Source organism: Antechinus flavipes, chromosome 4 (assembly GCF_016432865.1).
Source record: "Antechinus flavipes isolate AdamAnt ecotype Samford, QLD, Australia chromosome 4, AdamAnt_v2, whole genome shotgun sequence".
In the NCBI taxonomy this organism is placed as follows: domain Eukaryota; kingdom Metazoa; phylum Chordata; class Mammalia; order Dasyuromorphia; family Dasyuridae; genus Antechinus; species Antechinus flavipes.
Window position 1 is genome coordinate 55,010,973 of NC_067401.1, and position 20,966 is coordinate 55,031,938.

At 48.1% G+C, this 20,966-nt stretch overlaps 1 protein-coding gene across 1 annotated transcript; it reads right to left on the minus strand.

Moving 5' to 3' along the window:
• Positions 1–1,447: 1,447 nt before the first annotated feature.
• On the minus strand, positions 1,448–20,586 carry SYPL2 (synaptophysin like 2). The gene is made up of 6 exons (XM_051993145.1): positions 20,249–20,586; positions 19,687–19,761; positions 9,634–9,758; positions 6,789–6,990; positions 5,948–6,139; positions 1,448–4,677 (listed from the first exon to the last, which is right to left on the minus strand). The coding sequence occupies exons 1-6, from the start codon at positions 20,300–20,302 to the stop codon at positions 4,531–4,533; spliced, it is 795 nt and encodes a 264-aa protein (XP_051849105.1). The 5' UTR covers positions 20,303–20,586; the 3' UTR covers positions 1,448–4,530.
• Positions 20,587–20,966: the final 380 nt, after the last annotated feature.

Sequence of the window (20,966 nt, forward strand, 5' to 3'; positions counted from 1 at the left end):
TCCTGGCAGGGGTGGGGAGGATGCTTAGGCTGCTCATAGGCAGGGTCCCCGGGACGTGCGCGGTGGCTCGCGGCGGAGTTCTCCCCCGGCCCCGAGTCGTCCGGCCTCCGAGTAATGTGGCCCGGCTCACAGTCTCCCGGCACACACGCGCGCCCTCCCCAGTGCTTCCCTTCCCCCCTCCACGTAACCCCACTCGTGACGGCTACTTGGCCCAGCAGTCGGCCGGCCGACCCTCCCCCGAGTTCCACGTCCGTGTCGGAGGCTCCCTCCCGGCGGGCGGCGGGATGGGTGGGTGGGGTCAGCCGAGAGGGCAGGGGGAGGCTGCGGGGAGGATGGGCTGAAGGACGCCGAAGGGGGCGGGGTAGGGCTGGGGGGCGGGAGGATCACATCCGCTGGTGGCAGCCTCCGTGGGGCTGCTGGAAGCCACACCCCTTCCCCGGAGCCGGGCAGAGGGGATGGGAGGGGATGCCCGGATTGGGGGAGCTGGCCCGGATCACCTGTCAAGATGACAGAAGGCTACCTCCGAGCCCCAGCCAGCCCCGGAGCCTGGCGTGGCCCTGAGGCAGCTGGTGTTTGCGGCATCTCTGCTGAGATCGCTGCTCCCCACCCCACCCCCCCGCGCCTCCTCCGAGGGGCTGCGATCAATACCCCTCATCCCAGCCTCTTCCCAAACCCCAGCTGGGCCCCGACTCCATCCATCATTTTGGCTTCTTTTTCTAATGAATATTTTCTCCCCTGGAAGGGCTGCTGCTGGAGCCTCGGCGTGGGGAGATTTCTCATCGGAGCTGTCATTCCCTTTGCTCAGGCCTGCGAAGGACCTTAATCACTCGCTCTTTCTTCTCGGCAGATGAAAAGTCTCTCCCCACTGCACCCCCCATCTCATTAAAGGGGTAAAATGCTGACCCCTCTCCCCATCGGAAACGGGAGATGGATTTCCTCCCCTGACCCTTCCCCGCCACACACTGCCCTCCGGCCCTTCCGCAAGATGTAGGCCGGCTTGGGTGCGCATGGACGGAGGTCTTCGGCTTTGCCCCAGAAAGTCTCTTCTCCCCTTCCCACCTTGAGGAAGGATTTATCTCTAGGTCAATAAGGGTGAAGCACATGAGTGGGGGGAAGGGCGGTATGAAGTCAGAGTTGTCAGAAACTCAAACCGCTGCTTTCCCCAGGCCTGTCGGTCCGGTCCTGAGCCCAGCCAACCACTCTCAGCGGCAGAGTGCTGGTGGCCCCCGGGCTCTCTGGCCTAGGCTCTGCCGTCCCCCCCATGAGCCAGGTTGCCTTCGCGGGGAGTCGGTCCTCCTTGGAATGCCTCCTGGAGAGCGCAGGAACCTCAAAGGCCAGGGCAGCAGTTCCCAGAACCATCCAGGGGCGACCCTGGCAGGGGAGCGGCCGATGTTTAACAAGGGGACACACACACATAAAGGCCGAGGAGGTCCTCAGCCCCAGCCTCTTCAATGGCAAACTGTTTATTTAAAGCTGTAGTAACAAGCACCGAAAACATGCAACATCACTCCCTTGAAATAGAAGGGCAGGGGCTTCGTATCCCAGGAAAGGGCCTATGTGAGGCACCCAGACAGGGTCCTAGGGCAAAAGGCCCAGCTGACCAACTCTCCAGCATGCTTGACCTCTTGCAGCAGCAACCGGAGAATTGGCCCCAACGCTGCCTGTGGCTTCCTCACTCGCCGCTATGCAAAGCAGGGACCCTTGGTTCCAAAGGACAACAGTCCTGAGGGGTGAGCCCAGGACGGTGAGGTCCTGTCCCCCTCCTGGAGGTAATAAAAAAAATTGAGGCGATCATTCCCTTGGGATGACCACAGGGAGAGAACAAGGCAGCCACACAAAGAGACCAAATTAGGCTATTCTAGCTAAGATCAAATCAGCCACTGAAGTGACCCCAGGGAGCTCCTGAGATAATAGACTTAGGGGGAAGAGTCTTTGGAGATTATCTAGTCTAACCCTCTTATTTTAGAGATGACAGTAAAACTAAGGCTTCCCAGAGAAGTGAAGGACTTTCTCCAAGATCACTAGATGCCTGGCAGAGTCCACGGGTGTTGTGACTCCCATCAGTGGGACCTGAGTGAGGGGCCAGGAGAAAGCTGGCCTCCATGCAGTAAAGAAATGGGTGGGGGATTCTTGGCACACCCCACTTCCCTGGTAAAGGGTCAGGTGCTGAATGCAGCCAGCTCATTGGAACATTTTTATCTCTCACATTTCAAATAAATAAATACATAACACAGGATCCAAACAAAATCACAGTAGACACTGCTTACAGAGCCCCCCCACTAGGGCTAGCTTGAAAAAAAGTGAAAGAAGATTCCATTGCTATTCCTTGTCAGAGGCTCTGGGGCTGAAGTCAGAGCCATCCACAAGTGTCCTAAACGTATGTGGGGACAGCTTGGGCCAGGATTGAGCCTGGGGACAATCCCCTCTTCCAGTCTCTTTTATCTCCCTTCTCCAAACCTCTTCCCAAGTCAAGAAAAGAACAATTCTCAGAGCCCCAAATTCTTCCCCCACACAAAAGGCTCTATTGTACTTTCATAGGTGGGGTCATTTCAAGAGAAAAGGATCGACCTGGGGGATCACAACATCTGGGTTAGAACCCAGGAGTCCTGACTTCTAGGCTCCTGGACAATTAACAGAGTAAAATTAATCCAGAAGTTTCTTGGTTGGGAGTGGGAGAAAAGAGGAAAACAGGAGAAGTCATCATCCTGCAGACCCCGGCCTAGGACTCTCAGAGAACCAGTTAGTTCTGGTTACGAGCCATTTACACAGAGCCTTGGGGAGACAAAAGGGGTTACTAGAAATGTCAGGAAGAGGGGAAACAGAGGCATGTGTGTAACTGGGTCATGGCTGAACATAAGGTCCCGAAGTGATGAAGCACCAATAACATCGGCCTGTTCTGGATTGGGGAAGGGGATAGGGCCTGAGGGAGGAGGGGAAGCTGGAGAGGGCAAAAATGTAAAACAGGAGAGGGAGGAAGAAGATAAGCCTCAAAAAGGGAGAAACAGGCCAGCCCACTGTGTGAGAAACCTAGAATGTATACTTGGGCATGTCTCATGGGCCCATCGGAAACCCCCTCCCACCTGGCCTCGTCACAGGAATGGAAGAAAGGATTAGGCAGAGCTATGAATACAAGGCAAGGAGCCCACTGATAGTGGCTGAAGATGGGGACGGGGGAGTGCAGATTTTGAGGCAGCTCTGGGAGCCTTCTGGTGACAGTGCCTGTACCCAGTCAGTGCCTGAATAATGTTGGTGTTTCAATCAGTCCCCGTTGATCAGTGTCACAAGTAAATGTCCAAATCTGGAAGTCGAGGCACTGGGAAGGGAGCCTGACAAGATGAGGGTCTGGGAGTGTTCTGTCTCTCAAGTCACTGTGATCTGAATCTTTCTTTTCCTCTATCACATTGTCTTTATCTCAGCCTGGGTTTTATCCCATCCTTCACAAACTGAAAACTCCCTGAGGATAGGGACGATGACATTTCACACAGTAGGCGCTTTGTGAATTTGGCCTGAATGAGGAGTTAGCACAGAGCATCTGAGTTTAGGGAGAACACCCATCCCAGGGAAGGGGCTCCCTCAGAAGCAGGGGTCTCTGGAACTGAAGCTCCTGAGGAGGAGGCCCAAGATACAATTCCTCTGCCACACAGAATGCAGGCCTCAGCAGGGATGACTAAAGAACAGTCCATTTTCTAGGCCAGCCTTCTTCCCCCTCTCCTACACCTCCCCCACCTCCCAACATACAAAGAGTTGTTCCTGCCAGAACTCTGTGTGTTCAGGACCCCGTGTTCCTATCTGTCTAGGCAGGGAGGAAATAGCCAGCTCTCCTTCCACGGCCTTTGCCTCTCGTGATCTGCACAAATAGATGGACCCAGGGGAAGGGAAAGGTAGAAGGCCCAGGGACCTGCCTGGGTGACAGTATGGACCGATTGGCCCCTGGGAAACAAGAGACCTGAGAGGTGGATGGAAGTAACGGGAACCTTGTTTGATATAGGGGACACAGAGAATCTGGCCCTCCACAGCTGATAAAAGGCAAACAAATCACTGCCGGGCCCTTGCATCTGAGGGAGAATCCACCATCCAGCACCTTTTCTGTACCTTTCTCCTTCCCCCAACCCTTCATTATTGGAGCTGGGCTGGGCCATTCCCTGAAGATGCTAAGGGGAACAGGCCTTAGTGTTGCTGTGTGCCCCTCCCCGTCCTCCCACCTGCCCCTGTTCAGCAGGACCCTGGTCCTCAAATTCAGCTAGGAGACGAGGAGGACCACCGAGCAGGGCAGAAAACACAGAGCTGAGTTCCTGCCCAGCCTGGGACCCTGCCTGTGAAGAGAGGGGAAGAGATGGAGAGCTCAGAGGGACAACTGCCCCCAGGAGAGAGTTGGGCGCCAGCCCATCCTTTGTCCCCAAGCACCCAGCCCAGAAGAATCAGCAAGGAGGGGAGAGGTATAAGAGTAGGGAAGTCCTGGAAGGAAGCCGAAGAAGCCGGGGGAGGAGGTGCTGTCCGTCGGGAGGTGGGCAGGAGAGGGCAGAAGGCTAATTACTGCTTCTCCACCGCGCCCTGCTCAGCTGCACTCTCCTGGCTGGCACCCTGGTCCTGGGCCTGGCCTTGGCCGTGCCACGGGGTCTCCTTGAATACAAACCAACAGTTCCCGGCCCACAGGAAGAAGTTGATGAAGCCAAAGAGCTGCAATGACAGCAGGGAGAGTGAGTAAGCAGAGGGACCCTCAGCTCCCGGCCCGGCCCAAACCCAGTGTGTGCCTCCGGGCGCGGTGGGCAGGGGTGCGTGTGCCCGCACTGGTGCGGCGGCTCAGATGCCCGGTGCCCATCCGGGGATGGGCAGAGGCTGCGGCTGAGGCGGTGGGAGAGACTCTAAAGCAGGAAGCCCGTGGGAGCGCATGTGGCAGTGCCCAGGGCACAGGGCAGAAGCACACAAAGTGGGGGAAGGACAGAGGCAGAAAGCAAGGGATTGTGGCCGAGGCAAAGGATCCAAGGGCAGGGAGCTGTGGCCATCGTGCTAATGGTACCCTAGCGGTCTGAAAGGCTTCATACAGATACAACAGTGTGTATCCAGAGCTACAGCCAACATATGTCCAGTGAGTAGCTCGCTCCCGGGAAGATCGGGCTCCCTGGGTGATAGAGAATAATGAAGAGGGGGTTAATTGGCCCAGTGTCAGAGAAGCCTTTGTGCTGGACTTGAAGGAGTTTTGCATGGCCAATGTCTGTCACCATTTCTATTCAGCCGGAGAATTGGTGGCCTGTGCATTCAGGGCAGTTCCCTCCCCTCGGGGACTTTCTCCCAGCCTTTCAGCCAGGACCCAGGCCCTGCTCAGGCCCCAGACCAGACCCAGGCTTAAAGGGTTCCGGCATCCTTTGTGCAGCCCCCAGTCCAGGCTGGGGATAGGAGGGCTATTTCCCAGGTGGCAGAGCGGCCCCTGCAGACCCCACATAGCCATCCCCTTCGCCTCCCCTCCTGAGGAATCTGGCCCTTCCAGCCATTCTCCCGGCTCCTTCCCCTGTTCCCAGCTCTGCTTCATTAGATTCTCCTGATTCATACATATACACACACACCTATAAACCCAGAGGAGTGGGAGGTGGCAAGCAGAAACTCTGTTTGGAGGCAGAGAGAAGGGAGGAAATGAGGTTAAAGCTATAGCCCCTCCCCATCCTCTGTCCCCTCGACATGGCCCTTCTCTACGGGGTTCTGTGCCCGGTGCCAGGAAAGGCAGTGCTTCCAGAGAGCCCGTGGCAACTCCAGCCAGCAGCAGATTAGTTATTCTAACCTTCTGAAATACTAGGGAAAGATGGCATTGACTTAGGAGAGGGGAGAAGAGGTGGGCCGGGGTCGAAGCAGGAGCCAGTCTTGGGAGGGAGCCCTGGACAAGTGCATTCATGGATCAGAACGAGCCTGGGGTCGCTGAGGATAGAGCACCCTCCCCCGGGACAGGGACTCTTACCACAGAGATGTTGGCAAGCCCCATGGAGGGGGTGGCCCCCGTGCTGCAGACAACCTCCCCCTCGTGGCACACGGACATGGCGGCTATCAGGCTAGAAGGCCGGGTGGCTCCCTTCACGTCCGTCAGGCCCTTGCCCCATGCTGCCGCTGCCACCAACCAGAAGAAGGTGAAGGAGACCGTGACACAGAAGTCCTAAAGGGGGCGGGGGGACAGAGAAGACTGCTCAGAGGGAATCCCACTGACATCCTCTCCCACCTCCTCCATGACTCAGCCAGACCGCGGCGGGATAAGGGGGAGGGGTGCAAAAGCAGACAGGCTGTGACTCCTGACTCCGGGAGGAAGACCTGAGTGTTCTGGGCACGCCATCCGTCTGCACCAAAGGGAGCTTCTTCCCCGGGGACTCCAACCCCCGGCTGTTCCCCAATCCCAAGGCTTGTCAACCCGTTCTGCCAGGAGGGCCCCTGAGCAGCTCCAGCCCAAAGCCCTGTCCTGCCTCTCCCTGAGGAGCTGTCTGCCACCCTGAGGTTGCCTAGGTTACCCCCCCCCCCCGGGCTCTCCTTTGCTCCCAGCAGCTTCGGAGTGCTCTGCCACAGCTGAGGGGGACAGGGGGCCGGACAGCCCAGGGATGCCCCTCTCTGGGATGGTTCCAGCCAGTGCAGGGGAGAAAAAAGAGGAGGAGATGGCTGACGTCCCCACTTACTACTGCAAGGCGGCTAATATGGTGTCAGATGACCCAACTCAAGGTCCCAGGCTGCAGGGGAACCCAGCACGGCACTTTTCTCCATCATTCTGGCCATTGCCTTGGCCTTTCTTCCCTGTGCCTCCAACCCCATTCACTTACCACCAGGGGAAAACGCTTGTTCTTAGTGTACAGGTTGTGGAACCGGAGGTAAAGAATCAGAGCAGCCATGGCATAGAAGAAGGAGAAGATCCCCAGGGTCACGAAGAACTCGGCAGGGGCGGAAAAGTCTCCCATGAGGCTCATGGTCTTGGAGCTGGACTCTTCGTCACAGAGGGGCATCTCATACTGGACCCGGGTCAACCTGCCCAGTGGAAGGAGAGAAAGCCCTGAGCCATCAGGGGGCCAGCCTGGTGCCTGGGACTTGGAAAACCAAAAGCTTGGGCACTTAGGTGGGAGCTGATTCTCCGAAAACCTTGTGGTCAGGGCGGGACCATGACAAAATCTCTCCACCAGGATTAGTGGGTCACTAGGAAGGGCAGAACCTCATCCAGAACCTTCTTGTCCCCACTGTCCAGCTTCCAAAACTGTAGAAAGTGAAACCCCCCTCCCCAGGCCCATGACCCCCACTTACTGCTCTATGCTGCTCCCTGGCCCTCACCATGATAGCCAGAGGATAGGATGCTCATCTTATCTTATTAACTGTTGCTAAGGTTCTTTAGGTTGGCAAAAGCATTTTCTACTGTCAATAGCTATTTCTGGCAGCCCAGTTAGAAAGCCCATCAGTTTGATTCTCCCCATTGTGTCGTTAGGAAAACTGAGACTCAAAGAGAGCAGCAACCCGTAGCCAATTTAAAAATAGAATTAGCACAGCCTGGAGTAGGAAAAAAAGGAATTGTCTACAATGTCTAGTCGGGTCCAAGGGAAATTCCCTTTTGGAGGATCAAATATGGGGGAATTCTGGAAGGGTTTGAAGCTTGTCTTATGGAACTTTTCTATTTTCTTTCTCCACACCTCCCCCTTACCTCCCTGATATAGAGTCCAACGCTTCTCTACCTCCCTCCCAAGAAGCAACATGCTGTATGGTAGTGATCTAGTTACCTACAAAATTCTTTATTCCCTGGGCAAAATAAGGTGGAGCTTTAGAGAATTTTAAGCAATTCCCCTGTTTTTCCTTCTTTTATTTGTATATTCATTTGCTTGTTCATAAACATATACATTTTTACATCCATTGGTCCATTCATTATTTTTTTGTTAGTGGTTCAGGATAACTTCATTGATGTGGAAAAGTTGAAACTCATTCAACTGATTTAGATCAGCAATTAACTTGTAGTTTATGGCCTCAGTACCACTAGGTTAAGTGAATTGTCTAATCATGGTCACATAGCCAGGTTGGGTCAGAGGCTGGACCTGAACTCAGATCTTCCTGCCTCCAAGGCTGACCCTCTACCCTCTATGTCTTGCTGCTTCTCTCCATATTTGATCCCAAAGGGCCTTTATTCTGCCTTTGATGCAATCTGTGCAATCTTGAGAAAGTTATTTAATCTTCCCAGGTTATCTGGGGTCATCTGTAAAATGAAAGATATTGAGCTAAATGGTCTTCATAGTCCTTTCCTAGAACTATTATCTTATTATCCTCTGGCTTAGTTGCCTCTCTCCCTCCCTCTACATGATTCCAAATGGCATTTATGCCCAATCAACACTTGATGCTAATTTTTAGAATCATAGACTAAGAATTAGAAATCCTCTAATCCTTCCTTCTCATTTTAGACATGAGGAAACGAGTTCAAAAGAATGAAGGGACCCAGGTATTAAGTAGCAGGGCTGGGATTCAAACAGAGAGACTATCATTATAGACCCTCTGATTGTTTCCACTCCACTGTCTTTATTACCTAAGGCCCTGTTTTAAGTATGTCACCCATCTTTTCATCTTTCCATCCCTCTATTAATCCATTTATCTGCCCATCTATCTACCCATTTGCTCACCTATCTAGGGATCTGCTCTCTATCTAGCTATCTATGTTTTTATCTGCCTACCTATATGTCTATCTTTCTGCTTATTTGCCTATCTATTGATCTACATTCTTTCCTTCCTCCCTTCCTCCCTTCCTCCCTCCCTTCTTCCTTCCCTCTCTTCCTTCCTTCTTTCCTTCCTTCCTTCCTCCCTTCCTTCAACCCTGTGGTGATGACCTAAACTAGTTCTTAGAGGACAGATGCCCAATCTATAGTCAGCTCATATTCACACAATCCTATATGTTAGAGGCAAGCTCCTTTATTTTATAAGGAAACTAAGGCAGATAGAGAGGTCATGTCATTGGCCACTGGGTCCCACCGCTGATAAGTGGCAAGATTTGAACCAGATTTTCCTGATTCTAAATCCTCTCTGTCCATTTCATTGCCCAACTGCCTTATCAAAATTATCCAAGAGAAAATACTAGGGAAATGGGCAGAAGGCACCCATATTTATCGGTCTAGTCATCTTTTTTTTTTCCCTAGCAAACCTTTCATAGCCTTTAGGAAGGAGCTGGGGTCAGCACCTTGGTACTGGATCTCATCCTTTCCATTCTGTGTTCACCCATCACAGATATAGTGTCTCTGTCAAGTAAGAAAACTATGAAGCTGTAAATGGTTAGAAATCCCTTTCAAGCTGGCAAGAGGTCTACAACTCAGTTACAATCCAAAGCCAAATTCACTCTGGGATTGATTTCAAATAGTCTGTGGATTTGACTTTTACAATATTGTTGTTTACTATGTTTCAATAGCATTTGTTTCCTTAGTAATCCTATGTGTTATATTTTGTGCATTTAAAGATATGGTTCTGAGAAGACTTCTATAGGCTCCCCCAGAGGGAGGCCGAGACACACACAAAAATAATCCTTGCCTAAAATGATCACCAAGGTCCTCTTAATCTCATGTTGCTTACTTCTTTCCACATCTGTCCACCGCAAAGTGGCTGACAGCACCTGGGAGAGGGGGACCGCTCTGGTGGCAATGGGCACCTGCTTACCTGAAGGGATAGCCGAACAAAACAAGGATGGAGCTCACGTCCTTGGCTTCGTTGTTGCATTGCACTGTTGCCCCTGTCTCCCCGCTGTAGGATCCGCAACACCCGAAGGCGAAAATAGCAAAGAGCTAGAAAGGGGGCGAAGTGGGGAAGAAAAGACCTATTGAAGAGACAGTAGATGCACCCACCTGATCCCAAAGCCTTCCTGCTTTCCAGATGGAACACTGTGGAAAGAGTTCTGCACTTGGAGCCAGAGGAATCAAGTTCCGATCCTTTCTGCCACCTATTCTCTGTATGAATTTGGGCAAGTCACTTGACTTGCAGAGGCCTGTTTCCTTCTCTATAAAATGAGGGGAATGAACTAGGTCCCTTCTAGTTCTTCCAGTGCTATGATTCCCTAGAATGTTAGAGAGCTGAAGATCAGACACCAGACCATGTGTGTGTGAGTGTGAATGGGGAGGAGAGAAGGGGAAGTCATCTCTTAGAATGGAAGTTTCTCAAGGTGCTGGGCTGATGGTAGGTCCTTGACAAATTTTGCAAATAAACAAACCTGCCATATAAATAAGATTAGAATGAAGTTGGGTTTGGGAGGGAGTTTCAAGGAAAATTCTCTCCTTTCCAAACAAGAAGACCCAGGACAGCCCAAAGGTATTCTTTATTCTTTGGGAGAATCGCTGACATCTTTCTCAAGATGTTGGTTCAGCCACAGAACTTCTCCAAGTCACAGTAGTACCCAGAATCCTCTAACTTTGGGTAGAAGGTTAAAGACCCAAGAGAACCAGATGAACTTTTAGAAGTGTATTTCCAAATCAAGTAAGAGGTGACTCTCAGCAAGAGGTGACTTTTCTGCTGGAGCAACTAAAAAAAAGAATGTTTCCTATTTATTTCTTGTTAACACTCATATCTATCTAGTATGGGGCTGTTGGACAAAGGCAAGATGGCAGGGTGAGGGGAGAAGAAAGCAGAAGGGAGAGGAGAAAGACATTGCCAGTGAGACAGGACTTAAGTAGAGTCAAACACTGGAAGTGTGACCCCCTGCTCCCTGTATTTACAGCTTCCTTTTCTACTCTGACAGATGTCCTTCCAGGGAAAGCTTTGGCCTTGCTGTGGCAAAGTAACTTGGCTCACAGCATAGGGAAACGCCTTCCTCTTGGTTTCTCAACCTCTGCTTTTTCTCCATTGCATTTCCCCCTATCTCATCTGTTAGCCTATCATTTCCTACAGTAAAAGCCCAGTGAAACAACAGAATAACTTGAATTATCTTTTTCCCTTTAGTTTACTTAGTTTCCCCAACTCTTTTCCTCTCCTTTTTTTGGGCTATTGTAGTAGGGAGGTGCAATGGGATGCAAGTTCCCAAGGGGCTTCTTCTTTCTGACACTTCCAAACTTCCAGGCAGGGAGAAGGGTACTTGAGTAACTAGAATCTAGTTAGAGAAGGAGGCCAGCAGTCGGTGCTAATTAGTTATTATCAGTTTTCCTCTTGAAGCCTTCACTTGGCTTGTATATAATATAAGCATTTATTTTTATCAGCCTACATATCTTTTTAGTGTTTGTTATTCATGATCTGTACCTTCCTACTGGTTCTTCTGTGCCCAAGTGTTATAAATTGTAACCACCTGTTGGGCTAAAAAAAAATCATTTGAATCCCCGGCCATTATTGGTTTTGTTTTTCAATCCTGTCTTATTCTTCCTGGCCCCATTTGGGGTTTTCTTGGCAAAGATACTGGAGTGGTGTGCCATTTCCTTCTCCATCTCATTTTACAAATGAAGAAACTGAGACAAACAGTTAAGTGACTTGCCCAGAGTCACACAGCTAAGTATCTGAAGACAGATTTGAACTCATGAAGATCAGTCTTCCTGACTCCAAGGCCCGGCACTCTATCCATTGTATCCCCATTTGCCCAAAATCCTTCCCTAAGGTACCCAAAACACAGATTTAATGATGGAATTATAGAGTTCCTAAACTCAATTGTTCAGAGTTCTTCAGTGTTTGAAATATAGCAATGGAACCTATAAAGTCTAGGCTATGGTTCATATTGGAAATAGCCTATCATATGGGAAATTTTGGAATAAAATAGAGAAAATTCAACCTATTTTTGAAGCAAAAAACTGTTGCATAGCAGCGAACACAGTAAGCATTTTTATCTTTGCACCTATTCATAGTTAACAATTTCGAAGTTAAAAGATCATTAAGACTGATTCTCTCCCCCAAGGCCACCTGACTTCCTTATTCCCATCTTTTTTTATTTTATAGAATACAGGCTGGAGGACGGTGACCTAATGCGAGGAAAAACCTGGATCGGGAGTCAAAAACCCCCGGTTCAATTCCCGAATCTGCCTCTTGGATTTGGGAAATCTCATCTGTTTGGACCTGCCAAAATGAGCAGTTAGGACATTGTACATTGACCATTCTAAAGGTTTCTCTCTTCGCTTACATCAGGGAAAGGCTCCACGCTGCCCTCTGGTGGTGTTCTGTCCCATTACACCCAATTACGTCTAAAAGTTTGGAGGGATCATTCTTGATAAGCCAGTTAGGACCAGATAGGATGTATGTCATTTTTTCCTTTCCTTCTTTCTTCTTTCTTTCTTTCTTTCTTTCTTTCTTTCTTTCTTTCTTTCTTTCTTTCTTTCTTTCTTCTTTCTTTCTTTCCTTCTTTCTTTCTTTCTTTCTTCTTTCTTTCTTTCTTTCTTCTTTCTTTCTTTCTTTCTTTCTTTCTTTCTTCTTTCTTTCTTTCTTTCTCTTTCTTTCTTTTTTCTTTCTTTCTTTCTTTCTTCTTTCTTTCTTTCTTTCTTTCTTTCTTTCTTTCTTTCTTTCTTTCTTTCTTTCCTTCTTTCTTCTTTCTTTCTTTCTTTCCTTCTTTCTTTCCTTCTTTCTTCTTTCTTCCTTCCTTCCTTCCTTCCTTCCTTCCTTCCTTCCTTCCTTCCTTCCTTCTTTCTTTCTTTTTTTTTTTTTTACACATTTTCTATAAGAGAGTGCACAACCTTCGTCCATTACCCCCGCCAGTAGTTACCAATCTTCACTGCCTAAAAATCCTTCTGTTTTATTTGAGAGGCGGCCTGATGATAAAGGAAGTGGAAAAGTGTTAAGAGATACCTGGGTTTATACCCTGCCTCTGACTCAGGCTCACTTTGTGACATTACACAAGTCATTTGACCTCTCACTGCCTCCGGTAACTATCTAAGCCACTCTGTGACAAATTGCCACGTTCCCACATCTGAACCCCCAAATATCTACTATCGAGTCATAAAAGTATAACCTCGACCTCATTCCGTCCTGATGAGACCAGGTGCTCACCATTCTCCATAGGAGGGCTTCTTAACCAGAGGTCCGCAGACCATAGCATCCATGAACAGATTTCAAGGACTCTATGAACTGGGATGGAAAAAAAATGCATCTTTATTTCAATATGATTGGCTTCCTTTGTAAATCAATGTATGTCATTTTGTTTGCTTAAAAAAAAAAAAACGTTGTTTAAAGAACACATTATTTACCAACACATACAAAAATGCTAAGAAGCCCTCCTGGTTAGTGATCCTTCCTATATTGTGTCCCAGAAGGCATTGCAACTTGTCTAGACTCTAATCACCTCATCTAAAAAGTGAGGAGCTTGGACCGAATGATCTCTCAAGACCCTTCTAATTCCAAGAGTCTCCATCATTTCTTGTGTTACCCCATAAGCTTCCTCTTTCTGAAGTTCAATAACTCTGATGGTTAGCCTTTCCTGGAAAGATTTAGCCCTTTCTTCATCTTTATAACTTTCTGACCCCTCTTTGTATTTTCCTTATCGTAGTTCATGGTTTTTGGAACTGTTTTATAATGCATAGTAATTAGTTACCTAAAGGTTTGGGGAAGTGAATATAACCAGATTGTTGCACTAAATATTCTTATATCTTGCAATCTACTAACTTAAATTCTCTCTTAATCGGTACTCAGAATATTCATGGTGGTAGATAATAACTGATATTTGTAATGATAATTACAATGATAATAATAATAATAATGAGTTTCTACACATTCTGAAATGTCTTCTGAATCAGATTAAAGTATGCACATGATGCTGAATATATTCTATTCTTTTTTTTGAAAACGAATAATAGTATTACTATGATTAAACATATATAACCTACATAAAATTGCTTACTGTCTCAAGAAGGATGTGGAACACAAAGTTTTGTAAAGTGAATGTTAAAAATTATCTTTGCATGTAATTGGGAAAAAATAAAATATCATTTAAAAATAATATCAATAATGGATAATATCTACATGGTGTTTACTATGTTTTTGGCACTGTGCTAAGTTGTTTACAAATATTTTCATTTGAGCCTCAAAAAAAACCCTGGGTAGTAGTTTCTAATTTTATCCCCACTTTTCAGATGAGAAACCAAGACAAACAGAGATTAAATAAATTGCCCAGAGTCACCCAGCTGTGTCTGAGGCTATATTTGAACTTATGACTTCCTGACTTTAGAACCAGTGTTCTCTATCCACTGTTCCACCCAGCTGTAATCCACAGTTGAATCTCATTGAAACTTGCTATTAACCAATTTTTTTTTTTAAAAAGTAAACCTAAGTATCCTATACCGCAGCCACATGCTCCAGTATGGTTACTTATAGAGAAGATTGTGGGCCTTGGGGAGGATCTAGTGTCAAGTCCTTTCTCTCACTGTCCCCTCAACGTTGAGCTCTAAGGCACTGGAGAACAGAATGGAAACCGCCAGTGACCAGGGAATGAGGCATTAACAAGATTAAGCAACTAGCCTGAAAAGAGGAGAGCTGCTCATTAGTCAGGGATTCCAGGAAGGGGAGTCAATCAGGGAGCCCCAAGAGGAGGTAGCATTTTCTAGCTTTGTGGTTTGTGCTGCCCTCCCATCCCAGAGGAACTTCTAAGCTAAACTCATGGATTTAGGGTGCCTGTGGTAAACAAATCTTCAGCTTCTTCTTCCTATAAATCTGTTGCAGAGAGAAAATATGGTCATTGGAGCAGGAGAGCTAATATTTGGTAGATATAGAACTGGGACTGGAGTCAGGAAGAGCTGAGTGCAGATCAGCTGTGTGATCACTTAACTTTTATTACAATTTCCTCAACTGTAAAATGGGGATCGCAATACATACATGGTTGAGGTAAGGATCAAATGAAATATGATTGTGCATGTGCTTAGCACCCTGCTGGGACATAGTAAATGTTTAATAAATGCTTATTTCCTTTCTTCCCTATATTCCTCCTTTCCCATTCCATTTGAAAAGAGATGAGATTGGTCTTCAGACTTGAGGCTGAAAGGTCCCATTCATGCTCAAATATATTTCCATTGCACGGAGGTATTATTAATCCTGGGGAACTGAATCACTTGCTTTTAATCCGAGACACCAGGAAGTTAAGTAACCTCTTCTTAAATTCCCCCTTCACAACAGTTCCGATCCATTTTTCATCCTGACATTTTGATGTTGTTGATTTGTTCAAGATGAAGCAGTAAGAATGCTGTTTGTGATAACGATGTCTAGGTGCTAGGTGACATGGACAGGATGGGGGCAAAAAGGAGACCCACTGTAGAAGACATTTCAGTGAAATATGGTGGGGAGATGACCTTTTCCAACAAAAATCAATCAACAGGCATCTGTTAGGTGTTATATGCCAGGCATTGTGCTAGGAGCTTTGTATCTAAATTCAAAAGGGAGACAGTCCCTACTCACAAGGAGCTGACATTCAGTTGGATTTTCATATAGAAATAAGTACAAAATATATATGTATGTACAACAAGTACTAACTGATCAGTGGGAAGGGAGGAAGGGCACATTAATAACTGGAGGGGTTAGGAAAGGCTTCTGGAAAGAATTGAAATTGATGCTGAGCCTGGAAGAGAATTAGGGATTTCAAGTGGAGGAGAGATGAGAGAACATTTTAGGCATGAGAGAACATTCACAGGCTGTGAAGTGGTATGGAATATCATACCTGGGGAATTGAAAGTAGGCCATTTTGGCTGGAATGTAGGATAAATGAGGGGGGATAACATGTAACCGGCTTGGAAAGATCAGCTAAAGCCAGACTGGGAAAGATCTTGAATGCCCAAGGGGCTGTCTGTATTTTCTTTCAAAGGGATTAAGGAACCAAGGAGGCTTCTTGAGAAGAGGAATGGTATAGTCAGAGTTGTACTTTAGGAATATCCATTTGGCACCTGAAGAGCATGGATTGGAGATCAATTAGGAAACTACTGCAATAGTCTAGGGAAGAGCAATGAGGGCCTGGCCTAGAGCAGTTGTGATATAAATAAAGAAAAGGGGAAGATGAGAGAGATGCTGAGAAGATGGGATTAACCAACTTGGCAGCTGATTGGCTGTGGGGGTGAGGGAGAGTCTGGAGTGGAGGATGACTACTACTCGGTTTCAAAACTGGATAACTGGAAAGATGATTTTTTTTTTCTTCAACAGAAATTGGGAAATTAGGAGGAGGTGTGGATTTGGAAGAAAGAGAATGAATTTAACTCTGAAAGTGTTGAGTTTGAGACACACATGGGACTTCCAGGCAGAGAAGTCCAATACATCTCCCTCCAAGTCGTGGTAGATCTGAAGGACTACAGGGACTTTCCACTTACAGAAACTGCCCTAGGACATTTTCTAGTCTATATACTTTTAATTGATTTAATTATTTAATTATATTGGCTAGCAATTATGTCGTATTTTAAGGTTTGCCAAATGCTTTACAAATATTATCTCATTTTATCCTCACAATGGCTCTGGGCTATTATTGTTGTCTTCATTTTATTGTTGAGGAAATTGAGGCAAAGAGAAGTTAAAGGGTTTGATCAAGATCATACAGCTTTTCAGTAGCAGAGGCTCTTTTTGAGCTCAGGGCTTTCCGCTGCTAGGAACCCACTTACACACCTTGATGTCTTTAAAATAACCTATTTTGATTATGAAGACAGAGCAGGGCCCCCCAGTGAGCTACTGGCCTGCTGTAGATTATGATCTGTGGCTAGGTGTCTGGTGGATGTTTCTCTAAACCTAAAGTCAGACTTTTCTTCCCAAGTTTAAATCCAACCTCAGACATTTACTAGCTGTGTGACCTCGAGCACTTCACCCTGTCTGCCTCAGTTTTCTCATCTGTAAAATGAACTGGAGAAGGAAATGACAAACCATGACAGTATCTTTGCCAAGAAAACCCCACATGGGGTCACAAAGAGTTGGACAAAACAACAAAGATGCAGCTCATCAATTGGGTTATCATGTGTGGATCATATCATAACATTGAGTGAGTACGGAGGAGTGACACCCGAAATCTATTGGAATCACTTCACTTTGTGAAGAAACCAATGTTGGCAGACCATTTGACACCTGTGTTCTTTCCCAGAGCAGCACAGATTCAACCCACATCAAGATGATCCTGGGCTGTGCCCGACAACTGGATGCCGAGTCAGCTGGGGGAAGGGCAAGAGTGTTAGCTCTGAGAGTTTTAAAGAGGTAGGGAGCAATTCTCTGAGGAAATCCTCCTAAGAAAAAGGGAAAAAAAAAGCTTCTCTTTCTCACCTTTTGATCATCTTCTACCCTACCCTTTAAGCTAGGAGCCCTGGTCTAGAGACATTCACTCCTTACATTTCAGGCTTTCTTTTTGGCCAACATAACCTTGGATTTTTTTGTGAAGGAAAAAAGTTTTCAATCACCATTTCAATAACTATTCAGTTTGTTTTCTTTTCTCTCTCTCCATCCCCACCAATAATGAGCATTTGATTCTTTCAAAAAGGAAATGGTTCCAAAACTGAAATGACAATCTGCGGTCTTCTTCACACTAAAATTTCTTTCACCCCACACCAGCATGACTGGTTCCTGCATGTTTTTGTGGTAACTCATCAACAAAGAAAGGCTCAGGACTGGTGATACTCAAACCCCCCTGAACTCTAAGAGCCAGCAGTAAAAAATGCCAACATGTCAAACTATGAAAGCCACCCTGGGAAAGGAGTTTGAATTCAGAGTTGATTTGCCTGAATGGGAGGGGAGGGGATTGTGTTTTGTATAACCCTATCTCAGAGGTCAAGAAACATAAAAGTCAGACAGTTCTTAACTCTCAGGGCATCTGCTCTGCCTTTGGAGGGATAGGACTTCATTCAGTGCCTCTAACACTTGTGTGTGTATGGGGTGGGGGGGAGGGAGAAGGCAGCAGGGGAGAAGAATAGGTAAAGCTTTTTCAGAATCTCCCTAAGGGAGATAATTCTATGGTCTAATAATCTCAGTGTTTCTCTCCCTTCTTTGACAATTCATCTCAAATATCCCTTAGCTTTGTTTCTATGAATTAGGGATAGTACTCTGCAGATTAGATTTGTACTCTGGATCATTCAAAATGGCTCTCCTCAGTCCCTTAAAGACAACATTAATATCATTCTCATATGAACTTCTTCAGTGAAAGTATAGATAAATGAGCCCCTGGATTGTATCAGGGTGACAAGACCAAGTCCAAGAGGTTGAACTGGGTCTGCCTGGTCCCTGAAGTCGTAAGTTAAATTACTCCTTAAACAGCAAAAACTCAGGACAAGTTGCTGTAATGTATCCTGATTCAGGTGTGGGAATTCTGGGAAGAGCAAGGAGGTTACTATGAAGGAAGGTGAGAGGTGTAACCCATGGCTCCCTTCAGGAGCTTAGATATCTGAGGATAACCCTTCCTGACCCATACTACCTATCCTCTGAATTCCACTGGCTTCATGTTGTCTCTGCTGGAGCATGTATCTCCCATGAGCTCTAAGAACTTTAAAACTCCTGACCTTTTTTCTTCCCCAGTTAGCTCACTTCCTGACTGAGTTGGTGTTGAGTGCTTATTTATACTGGAACCCTAAAATTTTAAATTTTAATTAATTTTTAATTTATATCACTGGGGGGCTGAATTATCTAACAAATTCCTTCTGTTAGAAATCATTAAGTGGTCCTCAAAGTCCTTATGATTTGAAAGAGTTGAATGAAATTCTGGAAGGCCTTACTAAAGAAGAGAACAAAAACTCTCTGGAGGTCAGAAACTATGACATGATATGAGAGAGGAGGGGGCTGGAAGAATTTACTCTAAATCCTCTCCAGCACCACCTCTTGTTTCAGATGTAGAAACTGCCTCTCAAAGCCAGAAAGTGACTTACTCAGCATTATTCAATGGCTGAACTGAATACTTAGAATCCTAGAATGTTGGGACAGAAAGACACCTTAGGGATCATTCCATTTCAATACTCATTTTTTTTTTTTTTTTTTTATAGCTGGTAAGATTGAGGCTAGAGCTTATACATGACTTTGCTCCAACTCACACTGTGAGCCAGTAGCAGATTCCGGATTAAAGCACCCCTAATTCGGAACTCTTTCCACTCTAACAGCTGCCCCTCCTAAATTAGCTCCCCAGTACAGGAGCTCATTTTGCCCACTGTGTTTTGGGTTTTAAAACTTATAGAGCTCTTTTCAGGCAAATGAATTCTTCCTTGCTCCTCTCCATTCATTCCACTCCTTTCTTTCCAGAAGGACTGGACAGAATCTTTCTTTTCCTTCGATCACACCCAAAAGATGATCCACTCTAGTGACTCTGCCCCAGACCCATCAGTCCTGGAGCGTGAGAGCGTTCCCCACCGTAGCACCCCTTCTCGCCTTTGCCCTCAGCGCCCTCCGGCCAGAGTTGGCTGCTCCTTGGCCCTCCCTCTTTCCCACCCCCTCCAGGGGCTCTGGGCTGAAGCTCGGTATGTGCCCGATCAGAGCTCTGGAAAGGTTACACCCAGGTCCTCTCGCCCGAGTGAAATGTGAGCGGGCTGGGCCGGGGATCCTTGCACATAGAAGGGCCGACTCCCGGACTCCGCCTGCCTTACTCCTTTGCAGTCCTGCAACCCGGTCCTTAGGAAGCAGCCCCCTAGCCCACTCTCGCCCTGCCCTCATTTCCCCTCCTCCACACCTGTCACCACCCCCTGCCCTCCACAATCCCCCCACCAATGACAGCCCCCCCACCCCCAATCCCGGGCCATCATGGCTCACCCCCAGTATGGACTGCATTACTTCGGGACAGCGTCACAGTCCATGCTCCCGAAATAGACACGCAGAAGACTCACTCACCCACTGGAGAACTTTGATGAAGCCCAGAGGCTCCTCCAGCCGACTCCATCGCAGCCCCGAGAGGAGCCGGTCCACCTGAGGAGACAAGGACCCGGGGCGGGGGGCGCCATCAGGGCCTTGCAGAGGACGCCGGGTTTTTTTTTTTTGGGGGGGGGTGCAGAACACTGGGAGCAGGGAGGAGACTAGGGGAAAAGAAGCCAAGATAGCCAGAGGGGCAATGACAGCAAAGAAAAAGGGAAAGCAGCGGCAAGCGGAGAGGGACCAAGGTAGCTAGAAAGACACGAGGAAGGTTTGCCACAGGCAGAGGCATAAGCAGTCTGGAGCAGAAAGGCAGGGGGCACAGAGAACGGGACAGAGGCGGAGGACAGAGCCAAGGGCCCAGAGAGACTGAGGCAGGGGGCACAGAGAGGCTGAGGCAGAGGACACAGAGGCAGGCAGGGGGCAGAGGCAGGCAGGGGGCAGAGGCAGGCAGGGGGTAGAGGCAGGGGTTACAGAGAGACTGAGGCAGGGTCAGACGAGGGACACAGAGAAAAGGGTAGAGTCTGTTGGAACCGAGTTGTACCTGCTGCCGGGGATCCTTGTCCGCAGACCGGCCTGAGCTCTCTGTCGTGGACATGCTGCCGGAGCGGTGGCAGGTCTCGCTGCTCAGCTACCTCCTGGACAGGCGGCTGGGGCTGGGGCTGGGGCTGAGGCTAGGGCTGACCTGGAGGCTGGCGGCTCGCGGGGCAGCTTGTAGGCAGTCTTGGACGGTGACCACGAGTCGGCGGGCCGGGATCCAGGCTTGCCCGGTTGGGGTACTGGGGGCGCTGCTGCCGCCGCTCGAGCGAGCCCTCCGGCTGCCACAGCTCCGCCGCCTGCAAAAAGCCCTCGAGCCCGATTCAAACTTCTGTCAAACTTGCAGGGAAACTTGGCATTGGAGTCACGTGGCGTGCCCGCTCCCCGTCCCCTCCCTCTGGTCTCCGGCCCACCCCCTGGATCCCCTCCCTCTCGCTAGCTCGCTGGGCCTCTCAGCTTGCCCGGCTCCTTAAAGGGAACTATGAGCCAGTGGTCCGCTCTGCTGCTCCGTCGGCCAAATTTCCATGCCCGAGCTTCTCAGGAAGCTCTATCCCACCTTAGCACCCATTCTCTCTCTCTCTCTCTCCTCGCCCAGTATCTTCATCAGGCTCTAAGCGCTCTGTCCCGGAGGGGCCAGACTTCTGGGTTTCAAGTCACCGACTCTCCGGTACCTGGATTTCTTTGCTCCTGCTTCATCTTTGGAAGTATTGTTAAGTCCCAGATAA

Coding starts and splice junctions, on each gene's coding strand:
- SYPL2 (XM_051993145.1), bottom strand. CDS start 20,302: ATGTCCACGACAGAGAGCTCAGGCCGGTCTGCGGACAAGGATCCCCGG. Junction 9,759..19,686: donor TCATCAAAGTTCTCCAGTGG/GTGAGTGAGTCT, acceptor CCCCCTTTCTAG/CTCTTTGCTATTTTCGCCTT. Junction 4,678..5,947: donor GGCTTGCCAACATCTCTGTG/GTAAGAGTCCCT, acceptor CTGTCATTGCAG/CTCTTTGGCTTCATCAACTT.